At 37.5% G+C, this 22,096-nt stretch overlaps 1 protein-coding gene across 1 annotated transcript; it reads left to right on the forward strand.

Annotated features, from left to right (window-relative positions):
• Nucleotides 1-7,579: 7,579 nt before the first annotated feature.
• Nucleotides 7,580-19,819, forward strand: fxyd3 (FXYD domain containing ion transport regulator 3). Its single transcript, XM_086154570.1, has 8 exons — nucleotides 7,580-7,716; nucleotides 15,294-15,349; nucleotides 16,854-16,886; nucleotides 17,197-17,220; nucleotides 17,402-17,476; nucleotides 17,571-17,607; nucleotides 17,741-17,784; nucleotides 19,102-19,819. Exons 2-8 carry the CDS (start codon nucleotides 15,316-15,318, stop codon nucleotides 19,119-19,121), a joined length of 267 nt encoding a protein of 88 aa, XP_086010696.1. The 5' UTR covers nucleotides 7,580-7,716; nucleotides 15,294-15,315; the 3' UTR covers nucleotides 19,122-19,819.
• The last annotated feature ends 2,277 nt before the right edge of the window (nucleotides 19,820-22,096 follow it).

Genomic DNA, 22,096 nt, shown 5'->3' on the forward strand with positions numbered 1-22,096 from the left:
ACATAAGCTGTAAATAGTTATTGACCTTTTCTGAAACAGTACTGTACCATGGAATGCCCTACAGACACTTTAGATGAGAGAAGATAGACATTTTGAGGTACAATGCCTGGGCATCAGGGCCTTATGTGTATTTACTGCAGCTGCTTTGGAAGAACTTGCTCTTTAGGTACAGAGCCTTGCACTCCTCTCATTGAGTCATGCACATAATGCTTTAAATAAAGATTTCATACCACAAAAACTAATGAGAAGACCTTCAACTAACCATACAAGTTAATTAACTATCAACAGAAACTATTGTTTTCTTAATATAGTACATATGATAATATTTGTGGCCACTTGATCACAACATTAGATGTCTTTTGCTTCCCGTTGCTAGCAAACTTGTTCCTATTGCTCACTTTAAGGACCAAAAAAGCCACAATTTCTTTTTCATCTCCAAATGTTGCTGCAACAGGTCTTATGTCTTGAATACAACCATAGTGATAAGAAAATTCAGTTAAAATGTAGCACTTATCTACACATTTGCACAAAGTGTTAGCTGGCACCTTTACGAGAGTTAAACCAATCAAAACCTAAAAATTATGGTGACTTATCTGGTGTATTTTGACTATAATTTTTGTTTGCTAAATCTTGTAAGAAGCAGCAAGAGATATTACCCCACACACAGGGCAATCAGCAGGAGCAAATTCTCCCTCGTCTATTAGTTGATACAACAGCGGTAGTATGAAGCAATGTGTTGACTCAGCTGCTCAGCAACAAACTTAATGATAGTGCACTTGTATTCTGCTGCCAGGGTTCTTCTCGCTAAAACAGAGTAGAACCTTATAAATTAGTTGCCTTTGCTTCATGTTTAAAGGGAAAATGACACGGTTTATTTATCAGTCATTCTGTTTACTTTGCCTTTAAGTCCTCATGTCATAGCATTAGGATTTTGCATGCGAGCAGCTCAGTTATAAATGTTACAAATACGAAATGCCACTGAAAACATCCTGTTGAGGCTTTTTGATGGATTGTTGTACTAGCTACATGAAACAAGTAAGCTGACCTATGCCACGGCCCTTTACTTCTATGGTTTAGGGACAAGCACTCTGAATGCAACCGTAACATGGAATTTGTGCGTGTGTGTGTGTGTGTGTGTGTGTGTGTGTGTGTGTGTGTGTGTGTGTGTGTGTGTGTGTGTGTGTGTGTGTGTGTGTGTGTGTGTGTGTGTGTCTGTATGCTGATAACCTACATTGTTCAATGCATGTTCTCAAGATGACCTCACACAGACAAGTAATTTATTTTAATTCCATCTATAAATACCTGAGAAGACAGGTTTAACTATTAAAGGAGGTTAATGAATAGTAGATTTAAACAAGTGTTGTGCCACATAAAATGAGACCACACACAACATGTTTTACGGCATAAAGTGATATCAGTTGTCCAAAAGTTAACCCCTCTTCTTATACACTCCTGTATGCCCAAAGATCTGCATCAATACCTGGTTCTGTGTTTGGCCACATCAATATAATCCTTTATACCCATCTTGTCACAAAGATCTTCATGCTCTTGTATCGGAGTCATATTCAATGTTGCAAAACAAGTTAAATGTAGGTTTGATATTTTTGCCATTTTGTTTTGGATTCATTGAAACTCCTTTTTCAATTTTCCTGGATGAATCTATTTTCTCAGTTGTAAGCTCTCTAATAATTAAAAAGACAGATTTTAGCAGCAGTTTGTCTTTGAGATGAGCTTTATCCTTCATAGGCAAATGTGTCTCATTTTTTTAATCTCACCATCAATTGATTTTAATATGAATATAAAAGTTTTCCAAGAATGTTATTAAAAAAAGTCTTAATGATAACAACATTATAATGAAGTACCTTCATTAACATGAATCTTGAGATTGCGTGTCAATAGTAGACATATTAGTAAATGTTAATTCATTATGACGCCATCCGCCGAAATGAAAAGAAGAAAATGTTTTTTTTCTTAAGATAATGCCTTAATCCTTATCAAATAGCGTAACAATTGACTTAAAAGAGCATTAAAACCTTCAATTTACTTGATAATGTTCTAAATGAAATTTATGAGAGGACATGATGATGCTGAATCGTAATTTTGAATGCAGAATCCAAATTTAACAGAAACATACTAGCTCACCGTGCATCTAATGGCAAAACTATCCTGCTGAGACATGCTTTTTCTTTACTTTCTAGCAGTTGTATTGGTGAAATGGCAATGACACGGAACAAATTGAACTTTATGTAACCTCGAATAGCAAACTGGCACTTAAAGCAGACACCAGCAAACACAGATGCAGTGCAACTAATAGGTCTCTTCATGGTTTCTATGCTGTGACCAGTAGTTGTTATTCCTTTCTTGAACCAAAAAAAAAGCAAAACAAATAAAAGCAAAACTAAATTCGGTCATAAGTGGCTACTCTGTAACTCTAACAAACATTAGAGTTTATACAGTCAAGCATTTTTAGGTATACATACTTTTTTTTTCTTTGTGCCCTCTCATCAACACCTGCAGGTCTATCAGCTGATAAATTGTTACATTATCACTTCCACACAAACTTAGAACTATGGCTCGATGTCTCTGACACTTGCTATCTCCTCTATCCTCACCATGTTCACAGATTACCACTGTGTCACATGCATCCCCGCTCTATTTTCTGCATCGTAAATGGCTGATGCAAAGACATCTCTATATGCAGGATGTGTGAGTAAACCTGATGCAAGCATGAACGTGCATATATATTTCCTGTCATATAAGGTTGTAATTTTGAATGACATGTGATTGTATAATACAAGTGCAGCTAACTCACTCCTGACCCAATGTAGTAAATTTGCAAATATCTGTCAACCATTAAATCAACACAAAGTCGTTTACTCTGAATAAACAGAAGATACCTGGAGACAGACAGCTGACAAAAAAAGAGGAAAGAAAAAAAAAAAGAAGAAGGGTCTACAGGTATCTTAAAGCAAGAATAACAGTCAACATGGGCTCCACCAGCAGGGGAGGCATATTATATAATATAATTTTTTGTAGGTTATGAGCTTAAGTATAGTCAAGCAGCTTGCTGGCTGATATTTGGCAACTCCTATCACATTATGTGATAAAGATAAGGTTGAAATGAGGTGTGATTTATGATACATCCATCTTGATACAGAACACTCTTAACTGTTTTTGAGAAACAAAGACAAAAAAGGGTGAATCTTTAAAAAAAGAAACTTATTTTTTCAGATTGACTCCAAAATAAAAGTTAAATAAATAGGATCATAAAATGTATCCAAGGATCTCTATAATGACATCACCAACACAGCCTAATCGCCTTTGGATCTTAAATTTTAGTGGCACAAAAAAAGATAGTCTAAATGCTGTCCATTGGATATGATAAGTAAAAGTACTTTTGATAATGGAGGAACAGTACAAATCATAAAAGTATTATTTTATTGTTTTTTTCTTAGCGTTAGAGACTACAATGAAGAAAAATAATCCACTGATGTAGGGCTTGAAATGGGGAGGTCATCTCTGTTCACCCCTCAACACAAAATTTTGAATCCAGAGATGAGCAGTGCCAATAAAAACTTTGTTGAATAATCAATTGTCATAAGTTGCAAGAAAAAAACAGGAACAGAGTATTTACATTCAGTGGCATTTAACTCTTGGACTTTTCAGGATATGTTACATCTGAAATCTGAATTGCATCTGACCGAAAAAAGCTCTTTTCATCTTCACATTGCATTACTGATATGACCGGCCTTGCACTAGGCACAATGCTACCATATGCACTTTTAGTATGTGACCTTATACTTTTGTTTCTTTATTATTTCATACTGAAGACATAATTAATAATAAATGTGACAAAGTGTGACTAAATGTGGCATCTTTATAACAAATGCCATACAATTTAGGGCTTTAATGCAAACACACACAGACAAACAAAACTGATGTTTATGGAACAACAGTGCTACCTGTCCTTTACACGTGGCCACATTTCATGGCTCATATGCCCAGGCACACGTTTGAACCCCAAACAAAGAGGTGGAGCAGGTACTACTTATTAAGGTACATTTGCAAAGACACACTTTTGTTCAGACAGTGTCTTGGGACATCCACACATACCCTTCTGCTTCGGAATCCGCGAGCCGAGGTAAGCACAGGTATGACAGATCAAGAGTAGATGGGAATAGGGGTCACCTTAATGATATATAAAAAAAAAAATATTGGTCAGATTGATCAATTGTTTTTTTGGATGCTTTGTATCCAGTGTTTTGAAGTTTCAAATAGATATGCGTATTTGGTTAGTAGATTATCTTAATAATGTCATTATAGTGATAAATGAATAGAGCCATCCAAAGGTGACTTTCATCTCCTCTGGCATTCTCCTTGAATAAATTGACAGAGAATTTTCTAAAAACTGGATCTAACATTTCGCCGGGTCAATGTGCTGGCGATTACTTGGCACAAAACTTTTTTTTACTGTGATCCACTCTGCTTCGTCTGTTGCTCTTCTCTGGTGTGAGAAGTACGAGGTATTTTATGACATGGGCTTTGAAAGTCAAGGGAGGGCTGACCTTGTAGATGTCATGCTAACTGATAGCTGCAGTGAACATCTATCACAGGTCACAGTGGAAGGATGTATGATAAGAACTGTCTTTATTCTTGATTTATGTGAAGTCTAATTCTTGAAACTAGCACTTTCAATCAATATCTCATGAAAACATAGATAAGCACATTAAGAACAGGCTTGGATTCTTTTTTGGCATGAAGAGAGAATATCCGAACTGCTGAGCTTTTTGTGCTTTTGCCATAGTTTGAATAGAGGAATGGGTCTTAAAAAGGGAAACATTGACTTGAGGGAAGGCCTGAGATTCGACAAGGTCAGTCAGAGGTGACTAAAGGCCTTTTAGCTCTTTTTCTACTTATAATTGTACGAACTTTGTATTTTTTTATTCTAAATGCAAGAAAAGGTTGTCTTTAATGATTAATTTCATTAATGGCTTAAACAAATATTACATGCATGATTTTTTTTGATTGGGCAGTTACTGAGCTCCGTACAAATAAAACACAAGAATCTAAAATCAATCTGAAAGCAATCAGAAAAAAGGCACATTTATTTTTTCAATGTAAATATTTTTAAAATGTATAAAACATATCTTGTGCTATGACACTTTCAAATCTATTCAAGTTTTTACTTCAAGTTGTTTGCAAATTAATTAAATGTAGCATAAAGGAAATGAAACAGTATCTTAAGATATAGTAAAACACATGATAGTGTTTGCCTGATGTTCTGCCCAGGGCAGGAAAAAAAAAAAAGATCTGCTGTTTACTCTCCAAACACTCGGAATGCAACCCTGCTGACAAGACACTGACCTCTCACACCACAAGGACATTCCTCCTTGGGTGAGGGTGAAGTTTAGTGTGTGTGCATAAAACAAGGAAAAGATCATGTGAAAAACAGATCTCCTTTTCACTTTTGCTCTTTTTATTCTCTCTTGTTCATTTCCTTATCTCTGTTTCTCAATCATGTATCATAGTTATTTTGAAGATGGGACACCTCACTATTTTGGCTGCAATGTCAGGTAAATAACAGTTTAGTGGACACAATACATCTTATAATAATAATTAACACCATCTTTTGAAATCGTTGTTCACAACTTCAACGTAATACAATTAACAATTATACATCTGCCTTTTCCTAGTGCTCTTCGCACTCTTCACAGAAACCGAAGCGAGTAAGATACAGACTCTACTTCACAGACATACTGCCTTAATTCTGTCCACAAACCACAATTATCATCAGTTTGTACTGTATGTATAGCTTTACTGGTACACTTGAAATGTATTCTTAATACAGTACAACTATAATGACATTAAAGTGAAAATTGTGTGGCTTGACCACCTTGTATACTAATACTTTCAGTGCAGTGTGGGATTTATCGTCACTGATAATTGATTTTTCCTTCCTCTCCTTTCTTTTGTCTGCAGATCCCTTTGTTTACAGTGAGTATCTCTTGAATCTAATAGTTTTCTTAATTTAAATATTATTCATGCAAGTAAGGTCATCTTAATTGGAAAAAATGGCCAGCCATGATGACACTCAACTGAAAAAAAAGGGGCCTGGGGGGGTGTCATGTTACTTTCATGAACCCTACCAAAGTGTTTAATGTGCCGGTTGTGAAATGGTCTTTTGTTTTGTTATGGCTATTAGCTACTACCCTTTTCTGCCTTTTTTTTATGTCCTAATAGACTATGAGAGACTTCGAATTGGAGGCCTGATCTGTGCCTGCCTGCTGGTGACTGGAGGACTTGTTGTTTTACTCTGTAAGTGTCATAGCCAAGCTAGTACATCCTCAAAGGTGCATGTCATAGCAATAAAAAACACAAAATCAAATTATATTTTGTGTATATGATGATTTTGTATGATGGAAAAAACATCTAATGAGCTGGTATCATCACTGTAATGAAGATTTGAAAGTGCAATGAATTGTTTAACCGAGTGCTTGTTCACTATGTTTTTTTTTTCCCCAGATAACAAGTGCTCCCGGAAGAACACGTAAGACATTTTCACTTAACACAAACTGGCTCTTTCATTGTCAGACCCTTTTCTTACACTGGCATGCAAACTGATCGCCCCTCGTTTTCTATTGTAGAAAAAACGAAGACGACAACAGTGAAATCTGATATTGGTCCTGAAATACCAGTTTGGTGAGGAAAGCAGAGCTGAGTAGCAAGGGGTGGAGAGATTAGATGGGTTGTGGAGGATTAGAAGGAAACAAAAAACCAGCGTGATTGACTGTGCAAAATAACAAACATTTATTTAAAAAAAAAAAAACAAGGTAGTGCAAAATGTGAACAGAAATGTTGATGGACACCATCACTTACCAGAGGAGAACAAATCAAAAACTGTTTTACTAATTTTCTTGTTTTGAAGGTGCATTCATTGTCACACAGACTACTCACCCATGTAAACACACTGAAAAACCCACACCATTGCTTTGTAAACTTGTTATACTGTGCTGGACATATTAGCTGTAGGACAATATTAGTAGAAACCTGCTGCAATGAAACCTGCATCAGTATTGTCTGCTACACTGTCAGCCATTTCAATATTGGAAGGATGTGTCATGGCGAACAACATCATATGAATGCACATTTGAAACCAAATAAATGTCACTATTCACAACACCTTTTGAAACTTTTGTCTTTGTACATTTTAACGTAGTTGTAATAAATTGCAAAGAGAGGCAGTTGGAGTGCATTGCATTCCTAATTTTTCAATAATATCGTAGATTGCGAGTATCTCCCGCAGTTGGGAGACTGTTGCCATGTGTAAATAACTGGTAAGAACGAGTAAACCGAATTGCAGTGAATCAGATCGTCTAAAGCGACATCTTCGCTCGCTCTGAACAAACAAACAAACTAACACTGGGCTCTGACCCAGGATCAGCTTCCACGCCCCTCTCGCATCAATTCGCGTAAGTTCTCATCCGCCAGTGTCTGGGCAGAAACTGATTCAGGATCAGAACTCGCCGCGGTTCGTTCAGCATTTTTAAACTCGGCCCCCTTTTCCAAAAACCAAGCCAACCTGTTGAGTGTCCCAGTGCTGAAGGGCGTGGGCGCTCCAACTGGAGGAAAAGTCGCTGGTCTTGAGACGAGACGCTCACCGACTTCTCGAGAGGAAGTTTCCTGTCACAGTCGCAACTGAAAAACACCGTGCGGGAGGTGAGTAATTCAACAAAGAGATTTGTGCTCATTTCGCATGGAATAGTCTCAACGGGATTTTTTTCCCCCAAATAAACTTGTGCGCATCTTAAAAGCAGCTGAAGGGTTCGGCTCCTGTTAGCTACCAGGCTAATTTTAACACACAATACTGTAATGAGTCATGTTAGCTGTTTTCTCAATACGTGGGATTTTACATGCGAGTGAAATTTCACACATGTAATTAATGACTCCTTCCGCTTTTTCATTAACTCAAGTAACTAAACATATTCAGAGTATGTAGATTTTTCGGGGAGAAAAAAACTTTTAAACGCTATTTCCCAAAAGCCTGACATTTCTCCGTGTGCCTACCAGCACGCGCACATCACCCAGTGCCCTGTTGCGCGCGCTCATAGTATCACATGATTATTTTAATGTTATAATTTTCAAATTATTTTTTAAAAAGTGGAGAAAGTTAGTTTCACCTCGTCAGAGTGAAGAGGAAGCGTTGTCTTCTTGGTTAAGATAAACGCATTTAATTTCTCAACAACCAACTCCTATGAAAATGAGCACTGTTGCATGCGTCATAATGATTGTGTGTGTGTGTGTGTGTGTGTGTGTGTGTGTGTGTGTGTGTGTGTGTGTGTGTGTGAGAAAAGGCCACCTGATAAAGGCGGCGTTGATACTACAGGTAGTTTGCTACCATGTGGCAAGGACAGATTCAGACAAGGACAGACACAAGGCTTGACAAATGTCAGTGTGCAGGAGAATCTTGACTATTTTATTTCAAATCAATTAGTTATTCATCAAAGTATTATTAGAAACTCAAAAAGGTGAAGTGATGTTACAGATTCTTGAAGTTGCAAATAGCAGTGCATCGAAAATCATCAGAAATGTCTATATTTATTATTGTATAACTTTCCCAGCTTTATCCGTCAGAGATAAACTTTGATTTTCTTCCAAGTTTTGAATCTGCGTGCCATTTTGACCATTTGGCTACATGACCTTATGGTGACGTAATACCTGCTATGTCTTCTTTTTTAAGAATGCTGTAATGTTGCATCTGCAACAAGATTTTATTTGAAAGTAATTAAACTATTGAAAATCTAATGTGAATGTCTATCCTGTACTTGAATCTTCAGCCTGTTACTTTTTATTTTTTAAATCTGTATCAAACACGTTTTCCTATAAAGTTTAGCAGAAACTTTTTTAATTAGTTGTAACTTAATATTGGGCTTAAATATTGGCAATGGTCCTCTGTGACTAATGAACAATTGGTACCAGCCCTGCAAAAACACATCTGATCCCCCTGTTACTCTGTTTAGCCTAGTATGAATTGAACCACACTAAATAACTCCGGGAGTAATGTGACAGCAAACAATTAAAATTGTTATAAACTGAAAAACGCCATGGAGTTTGTCCAAGTGTCTGCAAATCCATGAATTTGACTGGGTGGTTGAGACTGTATTGATCGGGAAGATTATCTGCTCACTTTCATGTCAACTTTGACTTCCTGTTGTTGCCAAATATATTTTTGGTAACAGAATACCTTCAAAACAGTTTCAGGCAATACTGGCATAGATTTAGATATTGCATTGCACAGAGAAATTTATTTTCTTGATTTTGCCAGATAGCTCTGCAGTTCAACAATATGTGGCACTATGATGTATTGTATTCATTATAGAATTGTGCATTTGCATTTGCGCATCATCAAACAGAATTTTATTCATTCTGTTATTCGATGATACGCAAATGCACAGTGAAAAGCTCAACATTAAATATTTAGTATAGTTTAGTTTAATGCTGCTTTTAAGGGAATTCAGAGTTTCCGTTGCTACAGAGAGAACCCAGCATTTGTGGGGAAAGCAGGTGAACAAAGGCGATGACAGAAAGTTGTCTTTTCTTTCCCGGGTGAGTGACTTAGCTGTTGCCTCCCACCTTTCCTCACATGAAAACAGCTCTCAAAAAAAGACTAGACAGTGAGAAACATGAAAGGTGTCAGTGAGAGAGTGAGCAAGTGAGACACACATACTCTTTAGCTTTCCTCACATTACTTGGTCTCACCAATTTAGAAACCTCAAAGCCTGGGCATTGATTTCTATTGGGAATGTGACCACGACCTTCACCTTGAGCTTGTTCTCTTTGTAACCTAGAAGATTTTAGTTACAGCTCAGCAGACAGCGTATTGTTTGTATTAAATTAACCAGGCCAAGTGAGTGTATTTCTCGCTCATGGTAACAAAAGATGAGCCACATACAATCGGAATAGAAATTGACTTGAAATAAGGGAATATCACATTATTTCACCTTCTCATAGTAAGTGTAGAATGTTTGCTGCCTGCATTGTGGTTGTGTGACTCATGGCCTTAGCATGCTCCACTCCCTCTTTCCATCTGTCTGTCTCTGTCCCTCCTCATTCCCAACCACACTCTCCCTCTTCCTCCTGTCTCTCTTGCTCTTTCCCTCAGGCCTGCATTCTTCCTGCTTTTTATTTTATCTTGGGCAGACCTGGTTCCTTAAAATTTTTTTGCAATCCTTGGTTCTTTACCTCCAACTTTACCTTTACTTCATCAATAAACTTTGCTTGTTTACTCTCACATATTCCTTCATAGTTCCCAATGTTGAAACACTTTGTCATAATCATTAAGATATTTAGGAGTGAATTTTTGATTCAAGAGAAACATCAGGGACAGCCAAGGAATATTACATTTCTGAAAGAAGCGGAGACTGGGAACATGTATTTCAGCTCTGCTGTGTCTCCTAAAGGATGTGACCAACGCTGGAATACTATGCTGCTAATTTAAGAATAAAACATGCCAGTGGGAAGAGGCAGCTGTCTTTGTTGTGCAGTGCAGCAACTCGCTCACACTCAAAGTCACACTGGTGTCCAGCATTCAAGAGGGTGGGTGTGATGGGAAAAATAGAAACAAAGCGAGCCAAACATAAACAGTGTGCACATCGTATCTCATTACATCCGATGTCATGTACACAACAACCAGAGGAAGCACAGATCTAGTTCAGATATAATGAATAATTCTAAAAAGCTGTCATCTGTGTGTGTGATGGTCATACATGCTGATACATAATTTAAAAATGTATGTAAGTATTGACTGATTAATTTGACACTCCTATTGTTGTGCAAAATTCTATGGCAAAAGGTCTAATATAGTGGCCGGGGTTCAAAGTGTTTTTCTTATCATAGATTCATGTGTGTGAATCTATGATTATCAAGTGTTTGAAGGGGATGGGATATAAATAAATTTTATATATATCTAATTTAGATGTTTCTTTTTTTTTAATGTCTTAATATTTTGTTGCCGCTGTCACTTTTTTCACATGGGTCATGAAGACAGCAATAGAATTACTATGTTTTCATGCGCACAAGACGCCCAGTGCCTCATGGAAGAACAGTGTGTACCCTTCAGAACGTTGTGTACATGTTCCACTCACATGTTGGAATTTACAAAAATCAATGTTGTGAGGATTTATGTGGTGCCACATATTTTCGACCTGCCATGAGAATGTGCATACTGCCATGCAAACTGTTGTTTTACAGTGCCAAACTACAAAGTACTGAGAGTCAGCTTTGTACATGAAAATATGTTCCACTAAGCTTTCTGAAGTCAAGAGAGAGTTAAAAACAATATTTCTACATGCACTTAAGCACTTGTGATTTATGCCCAAATGACAAAAAACACGACTAAAGGAAGTTGCGCACAATTGCACAACAATGGCAGCTTTGGCACCACTAGAGGACATTGCAAAGAGAGTAGTCGATAGGCTTGTTTCTTTAGGGGCCACGCTTACCTGCTGGCCAAGGTTGATGACTGACTTATTAGCCGATTTAGGTTACCAAGAGTGATCCTGCTGGATCTTTGTGCTGAACTGGCCCTAGCGTTACAGAGGGTGGCTGGGAGAAGTCACTCCTTGCCAGTGCTTGTACAACTCTTCATCATGCTGGGGTCCCTAGCAACAGGAGCCTTTCAGCGGTAATTGGCTGACTGGTGGGCATCTCTCAGTCATCCATGGTCCTCCTCCTGTGACTGTAACACTCCGGTGATGTTCAGCAACTCTTCTTTTTGCATTTACTTTCATGTCTGACCCCTGTTTCTTTATTATGGCTATGGTGCCATGTTCCAATACGGTTGTGTTTATAGCCTTACCAAGTATATATTATTTTGCTACTTAGAGAAAAGACCACCAAATAAAACATTTTGTCTTGGTTCCTCCTCTGATTAAAGTACCTCAGTTTCACATTCTATAGTATTCTTGTTTGTTTTTTTTTTAAGTTTTCCTGGTGTCTTTGCCATTATTATTTCAAAAAAAGGTGAAAACATGCAACATAGTTATAGTCATTTGGATATTTATTAATGGACGGAGATAAGGCAGTCCAAGTGGCCCAAGTAAATGCGCCCAATTCCATGTCAGTTTGGATGCATCAAGGAAAGGTCTGCAGGAACATGTGTACCCACAGATTCATACACATGAATCCAAACTTGCCAGTTTTGGTCTTACGCTGTCTTTTAGTATGAAAGTGTGCAATCCTTCGTACACTTGGCCCCTTGAAGAATTCTGATCACAAAGGAATTCAGATAACACCATGGAGAAATACCAGAGAAATACACCGAATACTGGAGTTTATCAGCAAAAATTTTTATATGGATTGTTTTTATGCCTGAAATAAAGCTGTTTGGTCTTTTGAGAATGAGATGCTTAACTTGGCTTAAGAGTTGCTGCTGCTGTGACAGCCTCTTTCACTAATTGTGTTGCTAAACAGGCAGTGAAAAGAAGAAGAAAATGACTGAAAGAAGAGATGATAGTGTTGAAGTGTGAGAGAGGCATGTAGCACAAAAATACTGCAGAGTGTATACAGAATGGGGGGATTGAGTGGAGAGGACAATATAAGACTATGAGAAGGATCTGTTTGAAATAGGGGGGCTTGTGACATGATAGTGACATAAAAGTCTCGAGATGGGTGAGGCTGCAGGCTTAAGTGGAATGTACGATGACATTGCAGTAAATTACAGAGGAGCAATGTTAGACAGTGACTTCAAACATTCTTTTTGGAGCTCATGAACTTTATGCTCAGAGCTTTTTGAAGCTGAATGATATTATGTCTAACACATAATGAAAAATTGAAAAAGAATGTGGCCAAATAGTCTTTAAACAAGCAGAAAAGGGGCAAGCTCATTACAAAACAACCAGAGAGAATCACAGACAAGCAGAGTAGCATGACTGTGGAGAACAGAATCTTCTTTATCTGTGGACCAGGCTGAGCCAGACAAGGGTCCCTACAAGGGAAGAGAGATCACATCAGTACAAATTGAGATTCTAAGGCTTCTTCTCTGAGGAACAATAATGCAATAATGTTTTTCTTCCCTGGAATTTCACATGAAAAATATTTGGACATTCCACTCGATAAATAGCACATATCGCTATTAGTTAAATCAGCATTTTTCTCTGGTTTAATTGTTAAATGCTTTAAGAAATAATCCCCCCAAAAATATAGTAAAAAAAACCGTCACATGGAACAACAATGACTATTCAGTATTTCAGAAAATACTCAATACTATCTTCCAACATGAGATGAGTCAGAGGCTTCAAAGCAAGTTGTTTAATTCAGTCAGTGATTTATATGTTTTTGTACTATTTTTTTAAATTAATATCTGCAGAATCATCTGCATATTTTCATAAATCTTTCATGGCCATAGTTTCACGTTTTTCAATCCTCAACTTTGAAAGCATCCCACCCTACATGTCTTTCAGGGTATTGTGCTTTTTCATTTTTAAATCATTGTAAACAAGGATTTGAATAACTGCCTCCAGCTCTCACAACCTGGCTCCACCTTACACTAACATTTGCTTAACAATATGCCCCTCATATACTGCGAGAGAAAGGTGGTGCCTCTGCTTTCAAATTTCCCTGCTTTCTTTGAGCCTCCCCTTCACCACTCCTGACAGTCCCACCTTCCTACTGCCCCCGTCACTGAGTCCTCTTTCAGTGTCCTTCCCACTCCCGTCTCTGTCTGTTCTTCCTGTCTTTCCTTTCTATACTGAGGTAAACCCTCTAGTGGTTGTTGGCTTGTTTCCCATCCTCTACATTCCCCTGTCACGCTTTGGGTTGCTGTGGAGAGGAACCAGGAGAGAAGCCATCGTCATGTTCCTATTTCTTCCTCTCTGCCAAACTCTAAATACCAGCCATGTGGGAGAAGACGCATCGTCCTTCTTACTAGCTCTTTAGTTGTGATCCCGGAATTTTAATTGTAAAATAGTCATTTTAAGGATACGGCAGTTCAAATTTGCAAAACACAAACCTAATACTTTTTCATCCTATTGCATTTTATTTGATTTCATCCTTTTTTTACTGGAATAAAACATAACCTGGATAAAATATAAGTGAATGCTATCAAGTGTTGTATAACAGGAGTTAAGTGTAACATGCGGAACCGCCGGGTAATGAGAGGTTAAGGTATTAATGTTTGCTTCATACTCTTGGGTGTTCTGAGTGGGGAAGAGCAGAAATGGAAAATCACTGCTGAGCGACGGAAGGTGTGTCTTTTCCCCGTGTGCATATCACCTCTGCTTCTGTAACATCAACATGGCAGTTAACAGAGCATTAACATGGAGCAGCTCAAACAAAGTGTCGGATGTAATTGTGCTTTTCAATGTTCTTGTTCTGCGAGTGATATTAGTGAGAGAGAACTGTTGGTTTTGATATTTTAGATAGTCTCACTTTGTCAAGGTCTATTTAAGTAGTAGGCAAAGAAGCAAAATCCCATGTATTCTATGTGGTCAAGAACTAAGCTTACAACAACAACATTACAGTCATGTATCACTTTGGAAGGGTGAATGTGATGTAATTATATTTGGTATTTTTGTCAGCAAGTGTAATCAAATGTTTAAGAATATAAAAAAAAAATGACATTTAGAGGGGATCAAATATAGGACATACAAATTCAATATAACATTATTAGATTGTGGAAAAAATTGTAGGGCTTTTACATGGCCGCAGCATTAACCAGAGACATTTCCTTTTGCTCTGGTTCCATTAGAGCACTTTTTACCCATCAACAAAAGATCACTTTCTGTCTTTGCCTGAATATGAAACAAACCAAGGGGCCACTTTATGTCCATCCAGATTCAATTAAATTTCTTTGGGTTTGCTTGAGAGGGAATGAGTAGTGTGCTCTTGAACGGATGTGTATGAATGTGAGTGTTTAAGACCTTTTAGTGCCCCTCTGTCAAAGACACTGAATGTTGCTTCACATCTATGTTGAAGCTGTGAGCCTGTGTGAGCTAGTTTAGTGTGTCATGTTAGCTTCCTGTCATACACACAAGTGTTTAAAATGTGATTATTTGTGCCTTTGGGGCAGGAGATAATATATTTGGCCCAGTGCAAATAGAAACAGAATAATGTTTAAAGGGACCAGTGATGCCCCAGATCTAATATTTGTTTTTATTTTCCTTGGATAAATAGGTCAACCGTAAACCTTCCCTCACAGAACTCATCCAATGCAATAATTAATGCATTAAATCAGCATGCAAGCGTATCTACTCTGTTGTTTTGCCGAAATGTTTGATATTGTGTCTGCCGCCCCTTAGGTGAACAACTTCTATTTCAAAGATGGCGAAGATCTGTGTTTTGGTGGTGATGACATGTGAGTAAAAACTACAACAAGAAACCTCTTTCAGCTTTTTGTTGATTAATTTACCTGTGTATGGCCTACATCTACCTGTATTACCCGCGGTTTCAATTTGCACCCAACAATATTAGTAGAAAAGCATACAATTTTGATACACCCAGAAACAAGTTATGCATTGATAAAAGGTACGTCAAATTTGGAGCAGTGGCAGCCAGACTATCAGGTAACTGATAATATTACGGCACTCCTACTCTTGCACTGATGTTAAATAAGGCTGCAGACAAACAATTCAGGCCCCTTTTTTATAGGGAAAACACAAACGACCAAGCAGTTAGGGAACTGCCATCTTCTTCCATGTACTGTGGCATGTTTGTATGAAAATTCTGTGAAGTGTGTTTAGTGAAATTCCTGGCATTTCTCAGACCTCAAAAAACATTTTAATTCAGTTATCACAGATCAAGATCCAAGAATTGAAGCATTGTTAGCACAGATGATGAAACCATTACTGCAATACTGCAAAAAATCGATGCGGTCAGTGGTCAGAGAAACAGGACAGGGACACAGCTGATCTCCTGTCATAGGGAAAAAAAAAGTGTTGCAACATGTGCACTTTCCGCAGGCCATCAACTCCTGTTGTTTTATTTTCCACCAGTGTTGAATAACCCACATCACTGAAAGCTCTTTCTAAACATGATTAAGTATTCCTCAGAAGACAAATTATTTTACTTATGGTATTGCTTATATGTGTGAATGAAAGAAGGGACTGAGGGCGAACCTTTTGAACCCTGTTTGTGGAGCTCATGGTCATCACTCTTTACAAACAGCGTAAGGTGTTTGTCCTCTCTGACTCTTAGATTATTAGACTGGGTTTTTTAAATGTGTGGCCAAGTAAATCACCACAGTAGTTCCTCTTTCAATATGACACACATACTCAAATTATGAGAGAGCAAAAAGTGCTACTTTTTTTTGTTGATCTTCTAAATTGATGATAATGGTAGTTGACTTGAAAAATATCACAACCTTCTGTGTATCTCAATGTAGCAACATTATAAGTGTTGTGGATGGGAATGCACAAGAAGTGTGAATTTCCTTTCCCCACTTGTCTAAAATTGGTCAAAATAGTGATGCATTTGGGTGTTAACCCAAAATTTGACTTCCGGCTTGACTCTTTACTCTCGGCCTTTAAATTGTACATGTCTGTAGTGTCTATGAAATAGAACTGCATTCTTAAACAAACCTTGTCAACACTACAAAAAAGATGGACATGGGTGAAAATGTGAAAGACTAGTTTCACATTTCAGTCTAGTTTTGAAGGAAAACAGGAGAAATGCAGATGAAAACACTCTAATTTATGTCCTATCAAAATAAATAGATGTGAGTTTCCAGTAAGCATTTTAAGATCTTTTAAGAGGTTTTTCTTGCATTCTTTTTAAATTGAATCGTCACAAACCTCAATCAACAAAAACGTTGCTTGCATATCATGCCAAACTTATGTGTCTGTCTCTTTGGACCCTTGTAGTGCTCTCCATGGTGTTTGCAGAGGAACAGAACTGTAAGGACACAGACTTCTCATACAGTCATACATTTTATAATTCATTCAGCATCTCCACATGGTGTAAAAACTATAGCAGTAAAATTAAATGTTTCCATTCCAATGTTTGCATTCAATCATACTCCAATAAGTTGAATCACGTGCCTGAGTGTAACTTGCTTTGACCTTTACAGTGTCTGAAACTAAATGGGATGCATGCTGATTAGTAACCTCATCTCAATTTATGTATTTGACTTATGTTGACAGTGTCATGTGGCTGGTTATGAATATCCTCATTTATCCATAAACTCATTTATTTCTGTCCCCACAGCTGAAGATGACCCTTTCACTTTTGGTAATTCATCTTCTTTTATCTATTTTTATTTTTTAAGTGCTCTTTGTAATCTAACAGTATTCAGAAACGTGTAGATGTGTAACTTGTGTGTGAGCCTGACTTTTTTTAAACACATATGATTTGGAAATTTGGCATTTCCTGGTCCCAGATTAGGGTTTATTACTTTTACATGTTTGTTCAGACTACCACAGGCTGCGTGTGGGAGGCCTGATTCTAGCTGCTGTCCTCTGCCTCATTGGCATCACCATCCTGTTCAGTAAGAGTTACTTTATTCACACGTGCTGTAAGAGATGATCTTAAATACATTTGTGTCATTTTGAAATTAAATGCTTGGTACTCTCTTCCCCAAGGTGGCCACTGCAGGTGCAAGTTCAATCAGGACAAGAGGTGACCCTTCTTAAAGTTACACACAATTACAGTGGAAAGTCAAAAAATAAGGGACCCTGTAAAAGTAATTTTGTTCGGCTTCATTTCCAAAGGCATAGTGTATAGATCTCTTACTCCCCTCTCTTATCTGCAGGAGGAGGACAGGAAGCAATACTCAGCAGATGCTCAATGACCAAGGTAGGGTATATTACCTTTGTACCAAAACCTTCGGTGTAACCATCTGTAAAGTAACAATTTGCTGTAAAGGTAAAAGAAAGCACACTAGAGCATCGACAAAACAAGGGCAGTGAAACTCTTCTCTTTCAGATGACTGCATGATTTTTTTTCCAAAACAAAACCATGGCCGTTATTGCATATGTAAACATACAAGATTTCAACAGCCCCTTGACATCCTGCCAAAGTCTAAAGTTATATTTACTCTGTCCATTTGCTTCACTGTGTGCAGCCCTGTGTCACTTACACTGTCGCACTATTAAGAGCACCAGTGATTGCATGAAGCTTGCTAGTCAACAGGCGGTGACCCATAGGGTGTCTCACATGCAGCAAAAGATGGAGAAAGAGGCTCATGGTGGAGCACTACAGTCAAAAACATAGACTATATGGAATACATATAGTTTGGTTCTATGACCTCATATTAAAGGGAAAAAACAGTAATTTAAAATAATATTTGAACGATGGGCAGACTTTGTTATTTGCTAAAGACAAAAATATTGCAATATTTGGAAAACCCTTTTCTCATTGTCTCAATATAAATGCTGTATGCAGAATTTTTAATGTGTCAAATATTCTTTGATAAAACTCACTTGTTTCGCTAATTTTAAAATCAAATTTTCTTTTATGATTATTAGCATTCAGCCAAAAGCTGAACTCTCAACAGTGAAAGTACACCCGATTAGACTGCTGGATTGTTTTCTGCCTCTGGATCTCAGACATATTATGGAGAACTGATATGGCCGCTGATATACCAAAGTGAAGTAGCAAAGGGATGAGCTCAGACTTTATGTCTGCATTCTGGTAAAAACCTAGTTTGTAAAAGACGCTTATTAAAGCTTCAGATCGATCCACTTTAAGCCCTAATGACATAATGATGTCAGATACCACCCAACATTGATTTAGCTGCTTCAATGCTAACTGAAAGCATTGCAGATCATCCAGGGGACACTGAGACATCCTATTTTAATGGCTCATTATATGACCTTGCTACTCTTTTCTCAATCCCTCACTTAGGGTATTGTGATTTATACACACATTGATCAACGATTTTAACTTTGACACCAAAGGAGAATGTCATCATCTGGATGAATAAATATTTTATCATTTCATTTTTGATGTCAATTAAAAACCACTTATAGCTTCTGTGGATGCCTCTTTTCAGCTTTCTGTTACATGATAGTCTGTCATTACAATTATTATTGATCGTACTTTGAAGCAAAAATCTAGACGTTTGTGTTTGGAACCTCAAATATCTGCCTGTCTGTCTCTGTCTTTCTGCAGGTCGTGCCTGTGACTGCTAAAAGCAGACCAGAGCAAGAAGACTTCCCCAAGTCAATTCCCAAGTGAAAGCAGCCACAGGATCTGTGACACCCAAGCCAGGCTTTAGTTTCATTGTTACAGAGAACAACGAGACATAGTTTGCTGTGTGCCAGTGGCTTATTGTAAATTCCTGCTAGATAGAGCTACTGATCTGTGGCCTGCACCTCCACACACTCGGACATTCATACTTTGTCATTTTCATGTCAATCAGTGAGTGGAAAAAATGAAACTGAAGTCACCTGATCAGTTAAAAGTATAGAAATGAAAATTGCTTACTTCTTGTTGATGATTTATATTTGTGCTGAAAGCTGTCACTGATTGAATTGAAAGCGACCGCATATGACAGTAACACCTACCGTTACCAAAAATTCCTTAAGTTTCACAAACTGTAGGTTGTCAATATCCTACGCTACTCGTGTTATCTGTATTGTGTATCTAAGATAAAAGTTGATGTAGATATTAATTATTACTCACTGTAACAACCTAACACTGTTCATGTGTTCATCCTAAATGCATTCAGTAAAAATAGGTCTACGTACATATTCAGAGCAATGTTGGTAATATATGAGGAACTTTTAATTACAATAATTAGCTTCATGTAGGAATGTGTAGGGAAACATATTGCAAAGAAAAGTAGAAAGATAAAGATGTGTTTCTATAAAATCAACCATCAAAACAACCATTGGCTCTGGACTGTTCTTTAGTAGCTCCTTTTGGGAGGGTATGGTTCATATATTTCATGAGCGGCAGGTCGAACAGCTGAACTTATCACCCATTTAAATGACTGCGTTATTAAGCGTATGAGAGTGAAGGCGGCCTCTTCGTTGGTGGGGAAGATGTGATGCTGGCTGGCTCCCGATCCTTAATTCTTTCTGAATAGTTTAGATACTGCTTTTGGAAGGCAAATGCTGCATTCGGTTACCCATGCACAGCCATTTCCAAAGAATGAGGAACCACTCCTCACCCAAAGACAGTGCTTAAAACCTTACCTAATTAGGTAAGGAAGGGACACAAAGAGAGCAGCTGGGAGGGAAGCAAGTACCTCAGTTTTGTTTAATTCCCCAGCATGTCAAGCGTTGCCATCGTTTAAAGGAAACACTCTGTCTCCCTCTAGTGAACATATCGACGCATGGCCAATGTATTGTAAAAAGTTTTAGAACATCTGGGGAACATCACGATCTGCTGTGTTTTTTTTTTGTTTGTTTGTTGTTGTTTTTTTTAACACCTCCACATGAAGTCGCCAGGGAAATATGGCACTTTTTTTTTGCAATACAGGAGGCATCGTTGAAAATGAAAAAGCAGGGTAACTGCAGAGAATGAGGTACAGCAGACCTCAGGTTCCGGGGTGGACGTGAACAGAACACTAAGGTTTATACTGTTCACAGGAACTGGAATCCGTCAGTATGAGTGGGCTCATTGTGAATTCTAATCTACAGGTCCTTTTCAAACCCATCCGATAGGGATGAGAACAAATTTGCGAATATTTTCTTTGCTGGACAGCCCGTCGTTTCCCCGTTCCCTCCCTTCCCTTGAGCTTTATTTGCTGGTTTTATTGAGCGCAAACAGACGTGTCAAGGTAGCTATCAACAGACAGGCTAAAAAAGGAAATGAAAATAATTTCATTTCGAAATAAAAGCTCAAGAAAGGTAGTCGATTGTCATGTGTCAGATGTGCATTTTTTCTGGCTCTGTGGTCTTTGAATGGTTCGTATGTCATGGCATTATTCCGTTTTTGCTTACTTTATTTTGAGACTGGAAAATTAAATTGTTAATGGTTTAATGTAGGTTGCACTTCCTCAATTCAGAGCATGTGCACTCCCAAGTGCAGTAGGGGATGTAGGTTTCATACAGCTCTTTACCACCCTTTTGGATAAAAGCATAGAGAAATGTTATATTTTCCACTAGAATGCAGCTCATTGATAAACCGAGGGAGAAAGACAAAAATTACTTTCCAAACGTTTATGTCCTTTAGAAGTAATATTTGAAAACTGCAAGATCTTCGTTATTAATTGCTTATGTTAATGCATTCAATAGTTTGTGAATCAGAGCCCACAATTACATCTTTGATATTAGGATACAACAATGCAAGGATATTGCTATAGAGCCATGCATCACCCACCATACAGAACTTTTAGTGGAGACTTATCTGTATTACCCAACATATTTAAATATTTAAAATTCTATTCAAGTTAATTAATGCTATTTAGCTTCTATGTTCAGGATGATATGCACTGTAACCCTGATGTCCATTATGGAAATGGGCATATTAAATTGTAATATTTCTCCAGGGACAGAATTTGGAATTTCATTAATATTAAATTTTGTATCCAATATTCCAAGGGAACACCAATGCTTAAGGAAACTGGAATCCTGCGGTTAATAAATGCCAATATGTTATAAGGGCTGCAGCAGAATCACATGTGGTAAAAACGGCAGAGCTCAAGTAGCAAACTATACATCAGACCTGGGCATTTCCAGCCCGTTTTGCTTTTTTATCTGGCCTGCCAAACTACTTTGTTTGAATATTTTGATAAGTATTTACAATCAATGTTGAATTTGGAAACTCATTCTTTTTTTTCCTTTTGTTTAATTTTGTATGGATGATTACTTACAAAATAATGTCAGTACATTTAGATGATCATTAATGATTTTTAAGTTGAAATAAAATGCCAAAAAAAGAAGTATTTGATTGCAATTATCAATTTGTTCAATTTTCATGATACCTAGTTGACCCTCACATAAAAATGAAATCAGAAATGTGGCCCACCAGCCAAAATAATTGCCTCCCCCTGCTATACATAGAAATGGGAGTTACTCAAGGAAACACAGGACATATTAGAAAAAATTATAAAGATTTAATATCATACTTAAGCTTGCCATGCAATATAGGGTGGAATTGATTTAGGAAGAGGATGATTCACTTCCAATAACATCAAATGCTTTTAATTTGAAAGTCT

Source organism: Fistularia commersonii, chromosome 11, assembly GCF_037954325.1.
Source record: "Fistularia commersonii isolate RoL2024-O1a breed Wild chromosome 11, RoL_Fcom_v1.0, whole genome shotgun sequence".
NCBI classification, from domain to species: Eukaryota; Metazoa; Chordata; class Actinopteri; order Syngnathiformes; family Fistulariidae; genus Fistularia; species Fistularia commersonii.

Bases quoted from the DNA above. Each gene is read 5' to 3' on its own strand.
- fxyd3 (XM_086154570.1), top strand. From the start codon at position 15,316: ATGGCGAAGATCTGTGTTTTGGTGGTGATGACAT. The intron at 15,350-16,853 runs GTGAGTAAAAAC...GGACCCTTGTAG, and splicing joins TGTTTTGGTGGTGATGACAT to TGCTCTCCATGGTGTTTGCA. The intron at 17,785-19,101 runs GTAGGGTATATT...GTCTTTCTGCAG, and splicing joins GCAGATGCTCAATGACCAAG to GTCGTGCCTGTGACTGCTAA.